The sequence below is a fragment of the Mauremys mutica genome, chromosome 4, assembly GCF_020497125.1.
Source record: "Mauremys mutica isolate MM-2020 ecotype Southern chromosome 4, ASM2049712v1, whole genome shotgun sequence".
Classification (NCBI taxonomy): Eukaryota; Metazoa; Chordata; order Testudines; family Geoemydidae; genus Mauremys; species Mauremys mutica.
In genome coordinates this window covers 132,047,964-132,067,656 of record NC_059075.1, presented here as the reverse complement: position 1 = coordinate 132,067,656, position 19,693 = coordinate 132,047,964, and the positions used below count along the sequence as shown (strand labels likewise).

The following is a 19,693-nucleotide window of genomic DNA, read 5'->3' as shown; positions in this document are numbered from 1 at the left end:
AATGTAAGCGATAATAACGTGTAAAGGTTGTCTGACCTTCATGCCCTCCACGTCGATCCGCCAGCGCACCTGGAACTCCGCCCCCACCTGGATGACCTTCGGCACGCAGAACAGCAGCATGTTGTTGAACTGAGTGAGGAAGCAGATGTGAGCCGCTGGAGGGGAGAACGCAGCAATGGTACACTGAGCACGGGCAGGGCAGGACTGGGCCACCATCCTCTGGCAGCGCCAGTCAGGATCTGCAGGCGCCCAGGGCAAATGTCCAACAAACAGCGTTTGGCAGCACATGCTCTGGATCTACAGGTACCAGTGCTGGGGGTGGGGAGTGGGGTTCAAAGGAGCCTATGGAGTTAGGTGCCGAAATCCCAATGGAATTGAGTGCTGAACTCATTTAGGGTCCTTCAAAAATAATCAGCCCAAATGGCTCGTCTGCTCTCCCCCCCAACACCGCCCACACTCCCCGCAAAGACAAGGGATTTCCAAAGCACTGTCTGAGCAACCGAAGGGTTCACTTGTCTGGGGGACCAGAGGCTCTGGAAGCAAAGGGCCCGGACCTCCATGCTTTGCCCCTTATGGTGCCATTTACCCCTGGGCATGGTGGGTGTCCAACACTCCCAGATCTGTACAGTCCATGCACCCGGGCTGCTCTGGACATTGGGACTGCAGCAGCGGGGACATCAGGCTCACAGTCTCCAGCACGGCCAAGCCTGCAAGCGGTCAGGGTTCTCTGTTCTCTCTCTTCCCTCAGGCCTGTCCTCTTCCATTGATCCTCTGCACAGAAACGGCCTTCTGCTTCGTAGTGCTGCTGACCCTCTCCTTTCCTCCCCTGCCCTCCCACCCCGCCTCGGCTGGCCCAGCCGCCCTCCTACCAGGAAGAGATACTTCTCCGATGTGGTGTTGTTGCGGAAGGAGATTTTCTGAATGGGGCCCTCCTTAATGAGCTCGTTGGAAGGGTCGACGATATCATCTTCCAGCCCCAGCCTTTGATACACCTCCCAGAGGTTCTGCAAACGCTCCTGGGGAGCCAAGAAAACAGAGGGGGGTGAGAGAGGAAAAACACTGGGTAGGGGCTGATGCTGCAAGGTGCTGATGCTGCAAGATGCTGCAAGGTGCTGAGCCTTACCCTCAGCAGCCACTGACCTTGGGCTCCATCCTAGAGGTGCTGAGTGCCACGACTTCCTTTGTTTGTCCTAGGAATCGGCAGTGCTCAGCACAGTGCAGGAGGCACTGAGAAGTCAGCAGGATTGGGCCAATGGAGAAGAGGAGGAAAAGGATCCAGTGATGGGGAGAGGGAGAAAAAACACCCCAAATCTACCACCTTGGCATTCAACGTCTCCTCCCCTCGCAGGAGGATCTCTAAGGAAGAGGTTGGACACCCCAGAACCAGGGCAGGTTGGGTTTCTCCTTCACTTCGGCCAGGGAACTACAGCCTACCCCCGATCTGGCAAGGCAGGATGTCTCCCTCCTGTTCTGGCCACATGGAGCTGGCCACTCACTCCAGACAGATGGGATGGGTTGGATCTTTCTGGACCAGCATATCCGTTTCAGACCCCAGCTCAAGCAGGTTTCTCTTTCCCTAGGCACAGGCGGCTCGTGCCTACCTCAGAACGCAGGGGTTCCATGTCTTAGCACACAGCCTGCACAGGCTGGGCTGGGACTGATTTCTCCTTAACCCGTTCTGAGAGCAGCTTCCAATACTGTCTACACAGAAATCTGGAGCCAGATCCTGAGCTGGTATAAATCGACCTAGCTCCACTGAATTATACCATCTGAGGACCTGAGAATACAAGGATGCTTCAGATGCAGGCTAATGAGCCTTACAATGTGGCTGCCCACACACTCCCTATCACTGCAGCATAAAGGCTCATGTGCTGCCAGTTTTCTGAGCCAGAAGCAACCGCTATACACCTACGGGCAGAAACAAGTGTTTGCAGTGTTGCTGCAGTGGTGCTGGTCCCAGGACATTAGAGAGACCCGAAGAAGAGCTCTGTGTAAGCTTGAAAGCATGTCCCTCTCGGCAACACAAGTGGGCCCAATCAAAGATACCATCTCACCCGCCTTGTCTCTCAGAGACCAGTGTGACATTTACATACCAACTGGGAACAGCACGAGGGCTGCTGGGAAATAATAGACTTCAAGGCCAGACAGAACCATTCTGGTCTAATCTGATCTCCTGCATAGCACAGGCCAGAGAACATCATACAGTGATTCCTGCATTGAGCCCGTAATACTTTGCATTTCCCTGTTGCCTTCCATCCGAGGATCTCAAAGCACTTTAACCACCATTAATGAATCAAACCTCACAACCTCAGGAGACACAGCTAAGGGATTATCACCCTCTTTGACATATAAAGAAACTGAGGCACACAGAAGGGGAGCGAGGTCACATAGCAGGTCACAAATAGAATCTCTCTCTCATGACCCCGGTTCTTCTTTAACCGCTACACCACGTATTCCCTGATTGGCCTCCTGGGAAGCAGGATGGTCTAGCTGTTAGGACACTAGCTTGGGACACAGAGGATCAGGACAATTCCCTGCTCTGCCACAGACTCACTGTGTGACCTTAGGCTAATCCCTTAGTCTCTCTGTGCCTCAATTCCCCACCTGTACAATGGGGATAACAGCCCTGCCCTGCCTCCCAGGGGGGTCGTGAGCAGAATGATTGGGAAATGCTCAGATATTGCAGTGATGGAGGACATTTAAAGACCCATGGTAGGTAGGGTTTGGGCAGCCCTGTACCCATGAGACCCTCCCTGTTCCAGCATGGGCTCTTGGGAGTGGAATATGGTCAGGGCGCACTCTGTTACATATATGGACAGCGTCTCGCACAGTGGGGCCCTGGTCTCTGGCTGGGGGGAATCCAGGAGCTAGCATGATACAAATCATAAATAACAGCAGCGTGAGGGCTGGTACTCACCATTTCTGCAATGGCCGCATTTGAGTGTTTGGCTGCAGAGAAAATCATTTCCAGGGCTTCTGCAATGAGAAGAGAAGGGGAACAAGGGCTTAGAATCCCCAAAGGGACTAGGTTGGGGGAGGCGCCTTTCATTTTTCCCAACAGTACAGTGCAGAGGCGAATCATAGAATCATAGAATATCAGGGTTGGAAGGGACCTCAGGAGGTCATCTAGTCCAACCCCCTGCTAAAAGCAGGACCAATTCCCAACTAAATCATCGCAGCCAGGGCTTTGTCAAGCCTGACCTTAAAAACCTCTAAGGATGGAGATTCCACCACCTCCCTAGGTAACCCATTCCAGTGCTTCACCATCCTCCTAGTGAAATAGTGTTTCCTAATATCCAACCTAGACCTCCCTCACTGCAACTTGAGACCATTACTCCTTGTTCTGTCATCTGCCACCACTGAGAACAGCCAAGATCCATCCTCTTTGGAACCCCCCTTCAGGTAGTTGAAGGCTGCTATCAAATCCCCCCTCATTTTTCTCTTCTGCAGACTAAATAACCCCAGTTTCCTCAGCCTCTCCTCGTAAGTCATGTGCTCCAGCCTCCTGATTATTTTCTTTCCCTCCACTGGACTCTCTCCAATTTGTCCACATCCTTTCTGTAGTGGGGGGGCCAAAACTGGACGCAATACTCCAGGTGTGGACTCACCAGTGCTGAATAGAGGGGAATGATCACTTCCCTCGATAATGCTCCTACTAATACAGCCGAAGTCCGCTGAGAATGTGGGTGTCTCACCACTGCCCTCTACTGGATGGAATCAGAACTGCTCAACTTTGTGAAGTGGCCGGGGTGTGCCGCACAGTGACGTCCTGGGAGGCCACAGCTTGGTAATAGGAATACCTTTGCCTCCTGGGCCATCGGGGATTGCTAAGGTGAACACAGCTTTCCTATTCCTGCTGACGGCCCCTCTGCTCCAGCTGAAGTCAGTGGGAACCGCAGAGGCTCAGAACAATCTGACAATCAGAGGTGTCTCAAACCAGGCACCAAAAATCACAGCATCTTGCACCTGCTGGCCTCATCTCTCTAGCAACAGCCCTTCCACACCCTGAAGAAGACAGGCTGGAGTCATCACGCTCAAGTGACGCTACCGAAGACAACGTCGATCACTTGGGTGATTTGACTTTAAGGAGCTAAACGCTGGTCCCTGGCACTAGATGTCAGCTAGGCAGGTCCAGGAAGCAGGTTACACCTGCCGTCTGATTCTCTGTGTTCTTGCTACGGAGTGGGCCAAGGAGAACATCACAAGACATTTGGAATTGTGGTTAGCGGCGCCAGTTCTAGGGCATCCTAGCTAGTGAACCCCTGGTCTGAGTCACTTCAGGTCTTCCAGAGACGTCCACTGGAGGGACTGTAGTTGTCCTGCCCCTTTATCTGAGGATCTCAAAGCGTCTCACAAAGGGGGATAAATGTCACTACCCGCATTGTGCAGAGGGGCACTTGCAGAGCTGCCACTAGACCCCATGTCTCCTGACTCCCAGCCCCACAACTGGCCCATGCCCCCAGGGTGAGCTCTTACTCTCTGCGTCATGCCTGTCTGGTGACTCTGGAGGTAATTTCCGGACGTAATCCTTCAGCAGGAGTTCATAGCGTGGGATCCTCTGTACCGGCTCCAGCATGTGGTGCTGCAGGGTCAAGTTAGCACAGACTTCCCTCTTCTGGAAAGGGACAGCAAAGAAAAGACGGTTACTCACCGTTGTAACTGTTGTTCTTCGAGATGTGTTGCTCCTATCCATTCCAGTCAGGTGTGCGCACCGCGCGTGCACGGCATCTCGGAACTTTTTACCCTAGCAACTCCGGCGGGCCGGCTGGCGCCTCCTGGAGTGGCGCCGCTATGGCGCCTGTTATATACCCCAGCCGGCCCGTCCGCTCCTCAGTTCCTTCTTGCCGGCTACTCCGACAGTGGGGAAGGAGGGCGGGTCTGGAATGGATAGGAGCAACAGATCTCGAAGAACAACAGTTACAACGGTGAGTAACCGTCTTTTCTTCTTTGAGTGATTGCTCCTATGCATTCCAGTCAGGTGATTCCCAAGCCTTACCTAGGCGGTGGGGTCGGAGTGAGACGTGGCGGAGTGTAATACCGCGGAGCCGAAGGCTGCGTCGTCTCGAGACTGCTGCACCAACGCGTAGTGGGAGGCGAAGGTGTGGACCGAAGACCAGGTGGCCGCTCGACAGATGTCCTGGATGGGGACATGGGCCAGGAAGGCGGCCGACGAGGCGTACGCTCTCGTGGAGTGAGCGGTGAAGCGGCATGGTGGCACGCGAGCCAGCTCGTAGCAGGTCCGGATACACGCTGTGACCCAGGAGGAGATCCGTTGGGAGGAGATCGGCTCGCCTTTCATGCGGTCAGCCACAGCTACGAACAGCTGGGGCGAACGCCGGAAGGGCTTCGTCCGCTCGATGTAAAAAGCAAGCACCCTGCGGACGTCGAGGGTGTGCAGCTGTTGTTCCCGAGGCGAGGCATGCGGCTTCGGGAAGAAGACCGGGAGGAAGATCTCCTGGTTGAGGTGGAAGGGCGACACCACCTTTGGGAGGAAGGCCGGGTGTGGTCGAAGCTGCACCTTGTCCCCGTGGAAGACGGTGTATGGCGGGCTAACAGTTAGAGCGCGGAGCTCAGAGACTCGCCTCGCGGATGTAATGGCAACAAGGAAGGCTGTCTTCCAAGAGAGGTAGAGCAGGGAGCACGTGGTCAAGGGCTCGAAGGGGGGACCCATCAGCTTGGCCAGCACGAGGTTCAAATCCCAGGTCGGGGCAGGATGCCGCCCCGGCGGGTATAAGTGGTCCAGGCCTTTAAGGAAGCGGGAAACCATCTGGTTGGAGATGGACTGACCTTCCACGGATGGCCGAAAGGCGGACACTGCTGCCAGGTGAACTCTTAAGGAGGAGACCGCAAGACCCTGCCCCTTCAGGTACCAGAGGTAGTCCAGGATGGTAGGGACAGGGACTACGAAGGGATTAAGGCCTCGATGGTCACGACCAGAGTGCGAACCGCTTCCACTTCGCCAGATAGGTGGAGCGAGTGGAAGGCTTTCTGCTCTCTAGCAGGATTTGCTGCACCGCCGCCGAACAGCCCCTTTCTGCGTGGGTCAACCACTCAGGTACCAAGCTGTAAGATGGAGGGACTGCAGGCTCGGATGGCGGAGTCTGCCGAAGTCCTGTGTGATGAGGTCCGGCCACAACGGAAGGGGGATGGGATCCCGAACGGAGAGCTCGAGCAGCAGGGAGTACCAATGTTGCCTCGGCCAGGCCGGAGCTACGAGAATGACGGTGGCTCTGTCCCTGCGAAGCTTCTGCAACACTCGGTGGACGAGCGGGAACGGAGGGAAGGCGTAGAGAAGGTGATCCCTCCAGGAATACAGGAAGGCGTCCGACAGGGAGTCCGGCGCGTGACCCCGGAACGAGCAGAACAGGTGGCACTTCCTGTTCGCCTTGGAGGCGAATAGGTCTATCCGGGGAAACCCCCACCTCTGGAAAATTGTGTGCACGAGGTCGGGACAGAGAGACCACTCGTGGGAGAAGAACGACCTGCTGAGATGGTCGGCCAGCGTGTTCTGGACTCCCGGAAGAAAGGACGCTTCTAGGTGAATCGAGTGGGTCACGCCGAAGTCCCACAGGAGCATCGCCTCCTTGCAGAGGAGGGAGGAGCGGGCTCCGCCCTGTTTGTTCACGTAGAACATTGCTGATGTATTGTCCGTGAACACTGTCACACAGCGGCCTTGCAGGTGGGTGCAGAAGGTGCGACAGGCCAGACGGATCGCTCGCAGCTTGCGTGCATTGATGTGCAGAGCGAGCTCCTGGGTCGACCACAGACCTTGGGTGTGAAGGCCGCCCAGGTGTGCTCCCCAACCGAGCGCTGAGGCATCCGTGGTCAGAGTGGCGGACGGGCGAGGCGGATGGAACGGGACTCCCGCACAGACAACCTCCGGGTCTAGCCACCAGTTGAGGGACTCGAGGGTCGGCCTGGAGACTGTGACCACCATATCGATGGGATCTCGATGCGGCCGGTACACCGACGCGAGCCAAGACTGGAATGGGCGGAGGTGGAGCCGCGCGTACGTGGTGACGTACGTGCATGATGCCATGTGGCCCAGGAGGCGGAGGCAGGAGCGCACCGTCGTGGTTGGGAAAGAGATGAGGAACCGGATGAGGGAGACCATCGTCTGGTGGCGAGAGTGCGGCAGGCAGGCCCGGGCCAATGAGGAGTCGAGGATCGCCCCAATGAACTCCACTCGCTGCGACGGGAGCAAGGTGGACTTCTCGGTGTTGATGAGAAGACCGAGTCGCCGGAAGAGGGACAGTATGTCTGTCATCTGGTCCATTACCAGCCGTCGAGACTGTCCGCGAACCAGCCAGTCGTCGAGATACGGGTAGACATGTATCCGACAATGGCGGAGGGCTGCGGCAACCACTGCCATGCATTTGGTAAACACCCTCGGTGCGGTGGAGAGCCCGAATGGTAACACGGCGAACTGGTAGTGGGCGTCGTTGACCACAAACCGGAGGTAACGTCGATGAGGAGGATAGATCGCGACATGGAAGTAGGCATCCTTCATGTCGAGGGCGGCAAACCAGTCTCCCGGATCCAGAGAGGGAATGATGGTCCCCAGGGTGACCATGCGAAACTTGGGCTTGAGCAGGTACTTGTTCAACCCGCGAAGGTCCAGGATAGGACGTAGCCCTCCTTTCGCTTTGGGGATGAGAAAATAGCGGGAATAGAATCCCCTGCCTCGCCTGTCTTGAGGCACTGCTTCTATGGGACCCACGCTCAACAGAGTCTGGACCTCTTGTAAGAGGACTTGCTCGTGAGAGGGGTCCCTGAAGAGGGACAGGGAGGGTGGGTGGGAAGGTGGGGGCGAAACAAATTGAAGGCGGTATCCCGACTGGACTGTTTGAAGCACCCAGTTGTCTGTTGTTAATTGGGACCACGCCGAAAAGAAATGGGAAAGGCGGTTGTAAAATAAAGGGGTAGGATCCGGTAGGGAGAGTGATGGGCCGTCCTCGGGCGTCCCATCAAAAGGCCTGCTTGGAGCCTTGCGGGGCCTTCCCGCTGTTGAGGGAAAGACCGGGCGGGTTGTTGCTGGAAGGACCTGCGCTGTGGAGCCGGCGTGTGCATCCCTAGGGTGCGGATGGCAACTCGACCGTCCTTCAGGGTCTGGATCCGGGAATCAGTCTTCTCGGAAAAGAGACCCTGAGTGTCAAAAGGCAGGTCCTGTAATGTATATTGCACTTCTGGTGGCAGGGTGGAGGACTGGAGCCAGGAGATGCGCCGCATCGTCACGCCAGAGGCCAAGGTCCGAGCTCCCGAGTCCGCGGCGTCGAGGGCGGCCGTGATGGAGGACCTGGACGATTTTTTCCCTTCGTCCAACATCGCCGAGAACTCCTGGCGGGAGGCTGTCGGCAGGAGCTCCGTAAACTTTGCCAGGGACGTCATGATGTCAAAGACGTACCTGGCAAGGAGGACCATCTGGTTGGCGATGCGCATTTGTAGACCGCCCGCCGAGTAGACCTTGCGGCCTAACAGGTCCATTCGCTGCGCGTCTTTCGACTTCGGCGCCGGGGCAGGTTGACCGTGCCTCTCCCGGTCGTTGACCAACTGGACAACTAACGAGTCCGGGGTTGGGTGAGTATATAGATACTCATAGCCCGTGGGGGGGACTGAATACTTGCGCTCAACCCCCCGAGCCGTAGGAGGGATGGACGCAGGCATCTGCCAAAGTGCGGCGGCGTTCTTCTGAATTGTTCACACAAAAGGTAACGCCACTCGGACGGGAGCCTCGGACCCGACGACACTAGTGATAGGGTCCTCGTCCTCCTGAACCTCCGCCACCTGGAGAGCCATAGCCGTCGCCACGCGGCGAAGAAGGTCTTGGTGGGCCTTCAGATCGATAGGCGGAGGCTCCTTGGCAGAGGCTCCGGCCACCGCCTCGTCCGGTGAGGACGATGAAGACAAGCCCGGGACAGTGACCTCTGTGGAAGGACCTGCGGGCTGCTCGTCGGGTGGGTCGGGCTGCTCACGTGTAGGAGAAGGGGGCGGTCGGCTAACCGTCGCCTCTGGTACCCTGCGCTCGGAAGCAGGGGCTCTTGGGGGCAATGGCACCCCCTGAGTCTCGTACTGGGCCCACGGCACCCAGAAGCCCCACTGTTGTGCCCCTTGAGGGTGACCTTGTGGGGTAGGCGGAAGGTGGGCAGTGCCATCCACTGCGGAGGTGACCGATGCAGAGCGGGATGGCCATGGCGGTGCCGAGGCGCTGATGGAGTGCGCCGCCGACCGAGGCAGTCCGGCCCCGGACGGTGCCGGGGATCGGTGCCGGCTTTCACGGTACCGGGACGGTGACCGAGACCAACGGGAGCCGCGGTGCCGGGAGCTCGACCGGTGCCGGGAGCTCGACCGGGAGCCGGACCTGCGGTGCCGGGAGTGGCTGCGCGGGGAACGGTGCCGGGAACGGTGCCGGGATGGAGACCTTTGTCGGTGCCGATGCGACGGCGATCGGGACCTGGTGCGACGCCGGGAGTGCGACCGGTAGCACGATGACGAACGGTACCGGGACTTCGACCGACGTCGAGACGGCGACCGGTACCGCGATGGCGAGCGGTGCCGCGATCGCGATCGACAGGATGGTGATCTGCGGCGGGACCGGGAACGTGACCGGGAGCGTCGGTCGAGCCGTCTTTCTGGAGAGGGCGGCCGGAGCATCATGGCCGGTTTCCCTGCGGACACGACCGCCCGCACCGGCGGTGCCGGGGGCCGGAGGCTCGGTGCCTCTATGAGCCGTATTAGCTCGCGCGCCGAGGAGAAAGTCTCCGGTGTTGATGGCAGCCGGGGCTCAACCACGGTCGGTGCCGGGGAGCGTGGCGATGCCGGACTCGACGGCCCTTGCGGCGCCGGAGTCAGAGGCCCGGTGCACACCTTGTGCACTGCCACCGCAGGGGTCGCAGGTGGCGCAACAGTCTTCGCTGAGTCCTCAGCGCGGGCCTTAGCAAGTGCCTTCGCCAGCTTGTGTTTTCTTGAAGGCGAGAGCGAGCGGTGCCGGGTCTTCGAAGCCGCTGGCTTAGGCTGTGGTGCCGCGGTGCCTGAGCGGCTTGGTGCCGCCGGTGCGCTCTGCACCGAGGAAGCTCGCGGTGCCGGCGCGGGCGGTGCCGGGGGCTGGAGCGACGCCTCCATTAGAAGTTGTTTCAAGCGAATATCTCGCTCCTTGTGAGTTCGCGGCTTGAAGGCGGAACAGAAAGAGCACTTATCTGTTCGATGTCCTTCGCCCAGGCAATGGAGGCAGGCGTCGTGCGGATCCCCAACTGGCATAGGCCGCTGGCACGACGCGCAGGGCTTAAAGCCCGGTGCCTTGGGCATGAGCCCGCACCGGGGGAGGAAAGGGAGGGGATACCCCCCTTAACCTTATCCTAAACCTAACTAATTAACTATGAAAAACTATCTACACTAATTACTAAACGAACTATATACAAAGAACAGTAGCGAGAGCTAGGGTAGTGGAGGACAGAGAGCACTCCACAGTTCCAACTGGCCGTCACGGGCGGTAAGAAGGAACTGAGGAGCGGACGGGCCGGCTGGGGTATATAACAGGCGCCATAGCGGCGCCACTCCAGGGGGCGCCAGCCGGCCCGCCGGAGTTGCTAGGGTAAAAATCTTCCGAAGAGCCGTGCACGCGCGGCGCGCACACCTGACTGGAATGGATAGGAGCAATCACTCGAAGAAGAACCGAAATTAGAGAGAGAGAGACACACCCACACAGTGGAAGTGCGGGCTCCCCGCACACACCCTGACCCGCCTCAGCCCGGCCTGGAGGAGCCTGTTTGGGTGAAGGGGCTCCCCCATGAAACATGCTGAGCATGAAAGCCAAGGAGGCCAGGTGGGTCTCAGCCTCTTTCCAGATCTAGTGGAGTGTTACCTGAATGTCCACAATGAGCTCCTGGAAGGGGGGGGACTTCTCCCACCAGGTGGTGATCAGCTCAACCGCCTTGTCGAAGTTCTTCACGTACTCGCCATACATCTTGAGGAATGGGGCTAGCTTCTGGATGACATCCCCGATCCTGGGATTGGAGCTCCTGCCGGCAGAACCCAGGAGATCAGCACCCCTGCCAGGTCAGCAGAACGAGCCACGGAAGCTGCCCAGAGAAACTGAATGGGCTTTTCACCTGCCACTGACTTAGCAAAAGGCCAGAGGAGGGATGGGGGCTGAATGGCTCAGGGGAGGGGTTGCATTAAGAGTCATTACACATTTCAGACAGTGTTTCAATGGATCTTCAGCTCTCATCCCTCTGTGTCAGATCCAAGCACCCTATGAGGTTCTGGCTCAACCCAAAACTGAGGTAATGCGGCCTAGTGGGTAAAGCACAGGACTGGGACACAGGAGACCAGAGGTCTATTATTGACTCAGCCATTGGCCTACCGGTGACCTTGGGTAAGTCACATCACCGCTCCGTGCCTCGGTTTCCCCATGTGTAAAAATGGGGGTAATGATACTGACACTCCTTTGTAAAGTGCTTTGAGATCTATAAATGAAATAGGCTATTAAGAGCTAGGTGTTTAATAATAACTATTATTATTAATCACTCTATCTAGCTGCTGAGTTATCAGTGTCTGGGGAGCTGGGAAGCTCTGGGAATTGGTAATGGGAAACAGTGTTCCACATCTGGATTGCCGGCCTTGGCTGGTAGTGAGTTATCACTCAGTGTTATCATCTGAAGACTATTCAGTGGCATTGGGGAGCTGAATTGGTGGCATCAGTTGCGTTTCTAGAGGACAGGTGTCCATGGTACTAAAGTCCAATCACAACTGACCCTGGACAGGACCTGAACTAGGAGTCATGTGACTTCCGAGCTCTGCCACTGATCACTGTATGGTCTTGGGGAAGTCACTCCCCCTGTGTCTCAGTGTCAAAAGTCTCAGCAGAGAGGCCAAGGGTGAAAGGGTCATGGAGACTGAACACCCTTCTCATGCCTAGGGTTGTATATACAGCGCAGGGTTGAGAGAGAGAGAGAGTGTGTCTGTGTGTGTACATAAAGCTGACACTGCTACTGTCCATGTTCGGTGAGATTTTGGCAGCCCTGGGGAAATAATCTGGCACTTCCTACAGCATTATAAAAAAATTAACCCCCATCAGATTTGCTAACTAACTGTGTGTGGAGGCCAAAATGTCAAGCGGGGCTTCAAGCACCTGCAAATGAAAATAATAATGGACAGGAATCCAGTTCCCTTACTCACACTGAGTAGCACTTGACTCCATGAGTCAATGAAATAAGGTCACACTCAGCATGAGGGGAGAGTCTGATGATAGAGAATCTCCAGGTTATAATCAGGAGCAGAGGACGGAAGAGGATAATGTAAGGGCCAGATCAGATGATAAACAGTCACATAAAAAAGAATCTGGCACATCAGAAAAAGGCAGGCTAATAAACAGGGACAAGTTTTTAAAGTGCTTGTACACAAATGCCAGAAGTCTAAATAATAAGATGGGTGAACTAGAGTTCCTTGTGATAAAGGAGGATATTGATATAATAGGCATCACAGAAACCTGGTGGACTGAGAGCAATCAATGGGACACAATCATTCCGGGGTACAAAATATATCGGAAGGACAGAACAGGTCGTGCAGGGGGAGGAGTGGCACTATATGTGAAAGAAAGTGTAGATTCAAATGAAGTAAAAATCTTAAGCGAATCCACATGTTCCATAGAATCTCTATGGATAGAAATGTCATGCTCTAGTAAAAATATAACATTAGGGATCTATTATCGACCACCTGACCAGGACAGTAAAAGTGATGATGAAATGCTAAGGGAAATTAGAGAGGCTATCAAAATTAAGAACCCAATAATAGTGGGGGATTTCAATTATCCCCATATTGACTGGGAACATTTCACTTCAGGACGAAATGCAGAGATAAAATTTCTCGATACTTTAAATGACTGCTTCATGGAGCAGCTGGTATGGGAACCCACAAGGGGAGAGGCAACTCTAGATTTAATCCTGAGTGGAGCGCAGGAGCTGGTCCAAGAAGTAACTATAGCATGACTGCTTGGAAATAGTGACCATAATACAATAGCATTCAACATCCCTGTGGTGGGAAGAACACCTCAACAGCCCAACACTGTGGCATTTAATTTAAAAAGGGGGAACTATAAAAAAATGAGGGGTTAGTTAAACAAAAGTTAAAAGGTACAGTGACTAAAGTGAAATCCCTGCAAGTTGCATGGGCCCTTTTTAAAGACACCATAATAGAGGCCCAACTTCAATGTATACCCCAAATTAAGAAAAACAGTAAAAGAACTAAAAAAGAGGTAACTATAGCAGGACTGCTTGGAAATAGTGACCATAATACAATAACATTCAACATCCCTGTGGTGGGAAGAACACCTCAACTGCCCAACACTGTGGCATTTAATTTCAAAAGGGGGAACTATACAAAATTGAGGGGGTTAGTTAGGCAAAAGTTAAAAGGTACAGTGACTAAAGTGAAATCCCTGCAAGTTGCATGGGCCCTTTTTAAAGACACCATAATAGAGGCCCAACTTCAATGTATACCCCAAATTAAGAAAAACAGTAAAAGAACTAAAAAAGAGCCACCGTGGCTTAACAACCATGTAAAAGAAGCAGTGAGAGATAAAAAGACTTCCTTTAAAAGGTGGAAGTCAAATCCTAGTGAGGCAAATAGAAAGGAGCACAAACACTGCCAACTTAAGTGCAAGAGTGTAATAAGAAAAGCCAAAGAGCAGTTTGAAGAACGGCTAGCCAAAAACTCCAAAGGTAATAGCAAAATGTTTTTTAAGTACATCAGAAGCAGGAAGCCTGCTAAACAAACAGTGGGGCCCCTTGACGATCGAAATACAAAAGGAGCGCTTAAAGACGATAAAGTCATTGCGGAAAAACTAAATGGATTCTTTGCTTCAGTCTTCACGGCTAAGGATGTTAGGGAGATTCCCAAACCTGAGCTGGCTTTTGTAGGTGACAAATCTGAGGAACTGTCACAGATTGAAGTGTCACTAGAGGAGGTTTTGGAATTAATTGATAAACTCAACATTAACAAGTCACCGGGACCAGATGGCATTCACCCAAGAGTTCTGAAAGAACTCAAATGTGAAGTTGCGGAACTATTATCTAAGGTTTGTAACCTGTCCTTTAAATCGGCATCGGTACCCAATGACTGGAAGTTAGCTAACGTAATGCCAATATTTAAAAAGGGCTCTAGGGGTGATCCCGGCAATTACAGACCAGTAAGTCTAACGTCGGTACCGGGCAAATTAGTCAAAACAATAGTTAAGAATAAAATTGTCAGACACATTGAAAAACATAAACTGTTGAGCAATAGTCAACATGGTTTCTGTAAAGGGAAATCGTGTCTTACTAATCTATTAGAGTTCTTTGAAGGGGTCAACAAACATGTGGACAAGGGGGATCCAGTGGACATAGTGTATTTAGATTTCCAGAAAGCCTTTGACAAGGTCCCTCACCAAAGGCTCTTACATAAATTAAGCTGTCATGGGATAAAAGGGAAGGTCCTTTCATGGATTGAGAACTGGTTAAAAGACAGGGAACAAAGGGTAGGAATTAATGGTAAATTCTCAGAATGGAGAGGGGTAATTAGTGGTGTTCCCCAAGGGTCAGTCCTAGGACCAATCCTATTCAATTTATTCATAAATGATCTGGAGAAAGGGGTAAACAGTGAGGTGGCAAAGTTTGCAGATGATACTAAACTACTCAAGATAGTTAAGACCAAAGCAGATTGTGAAGAACTTCAAAAAGATCTCACAAAACTAAGTGATTGGGCAACAAAATGGCAAATTAAATTTAATGTGGATACATGTAAAGTAATGCACATTGGAAAAAATAACCCCAACTATACATACAATATGATGGGGGCTAATTTAGCTACAACGAGTCAGGAAAAAGATCTTGGAGTCGTCGTGGATAGTTCTTTGAAGATGTCCACGCAGTGTGCAGAGGCGGTCAAAAAAGCAAACAGGATGTTAGGAATCATTAAAAAGGGGATAGAGAATAAGACTGAGAATATATTATTGCCCTTATATAAATCCATGGTACACCCACATCTCGAATATTGTGTACAGATGTGGTCTCCTCACCTCAAAAAAGATATTCTAGCACTAGAAAAGGTTCAGAAAAGGGCAACTAAAATGATTAGGGGTTTGGAGAGGGTCCCATACGAGGAAAGATTAAAGAGGCTAGGACTCTTCAGCTTGGAAAAGAGAAGACTAAGGGGGGATATGATAGAGGTATATAAAATCATGAGTGATGTTGAGAAAGTGGATAAGGAAAAGTTATTTACTTATTCTCATAGTACAAGAACTAGGGGTCACCAAATGAAATTAATAGGCAGCAGGTTTAAAACAAATAAAAGGAAGTTCTTCTTCACGCAGCGCACAGTCAACTTGTGGAACTCCTTACCTGAGGAGGTTGTGAAGGCTAGGACTATAACAATGTTTAAAAGGGAACTGGATAAATTCATGGTGGCTAAGCCCATAAATGGCTATTAGCTAGGATGGGTAAGAATGGTGTCCCTAGCCTCTGTTCGTCAGAGGATGGAGATGGATGGCAGGAGAGGGATCACTTGATCATTGCCTGTTAGGTTCACTCCCTCTGGGGCACCTGGCATTGGCCACTGTCGGTAGACAGATACTGGGCTAGATGGACCTTTGGTCTGACCCGGTACGGCCATTCTTATGTTCTTATGAGTATCAGCATCTGGCTCAAATTGTCTTGAGAAAGTGCTTCCCAGCACACTGGCTTGCAGAGGAAACCGGGTTCAGCATTCAGGTTTGATCGTAAACCCCAATTCCCTCCCCACACCCACCCCTTCATTCTAGGAATAGACCCCAGGCATCCTGGCTCCCCCAACTCACCAATCCTCCATGCGTTTCTGCAGCTCTGGCAGGAAAAACAGGGCGTGGAACTGGTAAATGGAGGAGATGTTGGAGAAGATCATTTTCACCACATCCTCCGGGATGCTCTTCCCGCTTCTGGCTTCCTTCATCAGCTCTGTAAAAAACACCTGGAAAGACACATTCCCAACCGTACAGTAATAGGAAGGGGCAGTGAACGTTTCTGCTGCTCCTCAGCATCCTGAGTGGGGAGGCTTCACTCCACAGAGGAAGGGAATTCAGAGGCTCCTTTAGAGACAAGCAAGCAGCCTGGGGACCATATGGCTCCAGGTGGAATAGTGTCTAGGGTGAAAGGACACTCACAGCTGTTCCTAGATTCAAAAGGGCTGGGAAGAGAGGAATGGACTGAGAGGTAATGGAGTGTTCCAGGGAGAAATGCAGGGATGCTTCAGGGACTAATGGGGACAAAGGCACTTCCTGAAGGGCGATGCTACCAAAGAGGCATGGGGCTATCAGCGATACACTGCAGAGATGAATATAGGCAGTGGTGAGCTCCAGCCGGTTCGCACCGGTTCACAAGAACCGGTTGTTCAATTTAGAAGCCTTTTTAGAACCGGTTGTTCCAGGACAACCGGTTCTAAAAAGCTTTTAAATTTAACAAAGGCTCGGGCAGCTGTCCGCCCGGCCCCCGGCCCCAGCTCACCTCCCCCTCTCCCCTGAATGCTCCGCCCTCCTTCTCCTCCCCTTTCCCTGCTTCCCGCGAATCAAATGTTCGCGGGAAGCCTGAAAAAAGCAGCAGGCAGGTAAGCCGGGCGCGGGGATGGGTGGGGGGGTGGGACGGCTCCCCCTGGCCCTGGCGGAGCGCCCCAGCCCGGTCCCAGCCAAGCACCCCCGGCTTGGGCTGGTCCCGGCTGCGCGGCTCAGACTCGGGCCCCGCGGCTCTGGCCCCGGTGCCGGCCCGGCCCGGGGAGTCGGGCCCCGCGGCTCCGGCCCGGCTCCGGGAGTCGGGCCCCGCGGCTCCAGCCCCGGTGCCGGCCCGGCTCCGGGAGTCGGGCCCCGCGGCTCCGGCCCCGGTGCCGGCCCGGCTCTGGGAGTCGGGCCCCGCGGCTCCGGCCCCGGTGCTGGCGCGGCTCCGGGAGTCGGGCCCCGTGGCTGCGGCTCCGACTCCGGCCCCGGCCCGGCCCGGGGAGTCGGGCGCCGCAGCTGCGGCCCCGGTGCCGGCTGAGCGGCTCCGGCCCCGGTGCCGGGCCTGCCCGGGGAGTCGGACCCCGTGGATGAGGCTCCGGCCCCAGTGCCGGCCCGGCCCGGGGAGTTGGGCCCCGCGGCTCCGGCCCCGGTGCCGGCCCGGCTCCGGGAGTCGGGCCCCGCGGCTCCGGGAGTCGGGCCCCGCGGCTCCGGCCCCGGTGCCGGCGCGGCTCCGGGAGTCGGGCCCCGCGGCTCCGGCCCCGGTGCCGGCGCGGCTCCGGGAGTCGGGCCCCGCGGCTCCGGCCCCGGTGCCGGCGCGGCTCCGGGAGTCGGGCCCCGTGGCTGCGGCTCTGGCTCCGGCCCCGGCCCGGCCCGGCCCAGCCCGGGGAGTCGGACCCCGTGGATGCGGCTCCGGCCCCAGTGCCGGCCCGGCCCGGGGAGTCGGGCCCCGCGGCTCCGGCCCCGGTGCCGGGCCGGCCCGGGGAGTCGGACCCCGTGGATGCGGCTCCGGCCCCAGTGCCGGCCCGGCCCGGGGAGTCGGGCCCCGCGGCTGCGGCTGTGGCTGCGGCTCCGGACCAGCCCAGGGAGTCGGGCCCCGTGGATGTGGATCCGGCCCTGGAGGGGTGGATAGGGGTCAGGGCGGTCAGAGGGCAGGGAACAGGGGGATTGAATGGGGGCAAGGATCCCGGGGGCAATCAGGAAGGAGCAGGGGTTGGATGAGATGGTGGGGGCACTCAGGGACAGAGAGAAGGGGTGGTTAGATGGGGCAGGGGTCCCGGGGAGCCATCAAGAATGAGAGGAGGGGTTGGATGGGGCTGCAAAGGGCAGTTAGGGGACAGGGAATGGGGGGGATGGGTCCTGGGGGGGGTGTCCAAAAACATGGGGGGGTTGGATGGGGCATGACCCCCACGGGGGGGCACGACCCCCTCGTGAGGTGAGGAGAAGGGAACCGGTTGTTAATATTTTGGCAGCTCATCACTGAATATAGGTCAGCAGCATAGGCGTTTCCCTAATGAGCGAAGGAGCTGTGCTCCTTTAGGAGGTAATCAGATGAGCTGGCCTAGGAGCAGAGATGTTCTTGGGGCAAGGTAGCATGTTCCAGGGGTGACAGCAGTGAATGGTTTGGAACAAAGGGGGCTATGTTTAGTTTTGAGAACAAAACACGGCGGAGGGGGTCGGGGGCGGTCTGGTAACCGTCTTCAAATATGTGAAGGGCTGTTAGAAAGAGGATGGGGTTCAGTTGTAATGGGCTTCATCTGCAGCAAGGGAGATTTAGGTTGGATATTAGGAAAAACTTTCTAACGATCAGGATAGTTATGCTCAGGAACAGGCTTCCAAGGGAGGTTGTGGAATCCCCATCGTTGGTGGTTTTTAAGAACAGGTTGGACAAACCCCTGTCAGGGATGCTCTAGGTTTACGTGGTCCTCCCTCAGCACCGCTCCCAGTTTAGGGAGCGGTACTAGATGATATCTCGAGGTCCCTTCTAGCTCTGCATTTCTGTGATCCTATCCCCGTACACACCCAGGCATCCATAAAGTGACTGCTCTGGGCCTGGGGTGTAGTAGATTCCTTTTGGTTGCTCAGCCTGGGGTGCAGAGACAACTTGCTCAGCCTGGGGTGACAAACTGAGATGAAGAGGTGTGTTCAAGGAATAGGGTCACAGGCGTTAGGTGTGTAACAGATAGTCCCATCAGATCTTTGTGCCTTACTGTTAAGGCAAGTGGCCTCTAGGTCAGTGGTTTTCAAACTGTGGGTCGCGACCCAGTACTGGGTCACGGAATGGAAGGCACTGGATCACAGCGGCACTGGTCAGCAGCGCTGACCGGGCCGTTAAAAGTCCCATCGGCGGTGCTGCCTGGCTGAGGCAGGCTAGTCCCTACCTGTTCTGATACCGCACTGCACCCCAGAAGCGGCCAGCAGCAGGTCTGGCTCATAGGCAGGGGGGCCACAGGGCTCTGCGCGCTACCCCTGCCCCGAGCACCAGCTGCGCACTCCCATTGGCCGGGAACCACAGCCAATGGAAGCACGGGGTGGGTGGTGCCTGCGGGCGAGAGCTGCGCGGAGCCACTTGCGCACCTCTGCCTAGGAGCCAGACCTGCTGCTGGCCGCTTCCAGGGTGCAGCGCAGTCTGCAGTGCCAGGACAGATGGGAAGCCTGCCTTAGCACCCCCGCTGTGCCACTGACCGGGAGCTGCCCGAGGCAAGCCTGTACCCCAACCCCACACCCCAATCCCCTGCCCCAGCCCTGAATCCCCCCAAACCCGGAGCACCTTCCTGCACCCCAAACCCCTCATCCCCGACCCCACCCCAGAGCCTGCACCCCAAGTCCAGAACCCTGACCCCCTCCTACAACCCAATCCCTGCCCCAGCCCAAACCCAGAGCCCCTGCCTGCATCCCAAACTCCTCATCCCCAGCTCCACCCCACAGCCCTCACCCCCAGATCCCAACCCTCTGCCCCAGCCCTGAGCCTCTTCCACACCCCAAACCCCTCATCCCCGGCCCCAGCCCAGAGCCCTGCCCCCCTCCCGCGCCCCAACCCTCTGCCCCAGTCCTGAGCCCCCCCAAACCCAAACCCCTCATCTCCAGCCCCACCCCGTAGCCCTCACCCCTGTACCCCAACCCTCTGCTCCAGCCCTGATCCCCTCCCACACCCCAACCCCCTCATCCCCAGCCCCGTTGGGTCGCGGGCATCAACAATTTTCT

At 55.7% G+C, this 19,693-nt stretch overlaps 1 protein-coding gene across 2 annotated transcripts in view; it reads right to left on the bottom strand.

Moving 5' to 3' along the window:
* The window catches only part of FGD2 (FYVE, RhoGEF and PH domain containing 2), a 43,755-nt gene that overhangs the window by 7,911 nt on the left and 16,151 nt on the right, over positions 1–19,693 (bottom strand). For both annotated transcript variants that reach the window (XM_045012388.1, XM_045012389.1), the window contains exons 6-11: positions 15,827–15,975; positions 10,859–11,015; positions 4,477–4,615; positions 2,918–2,976; positions 870–1,016; positions 37–129 (exon numbers count right to left, since the gene is read on the bottom strand). In XM_045012388.1, coding sequence (XP_044868323.1) covers positions 37–129; positions 870–1,016; positions 2,918–2,976; positions 4,477–4,615; positions 10,859–11,015; positions 15,827–15,975 — 744 coding nt within the window. The remainder of the gene's footprint in view (positions 1–36; positions 130–869; positions 1,017–2,917; positions 2,977–4,476; positions 4,616–10,858; positions 11,016–15,826; positions 15,976–19,693) is intronic.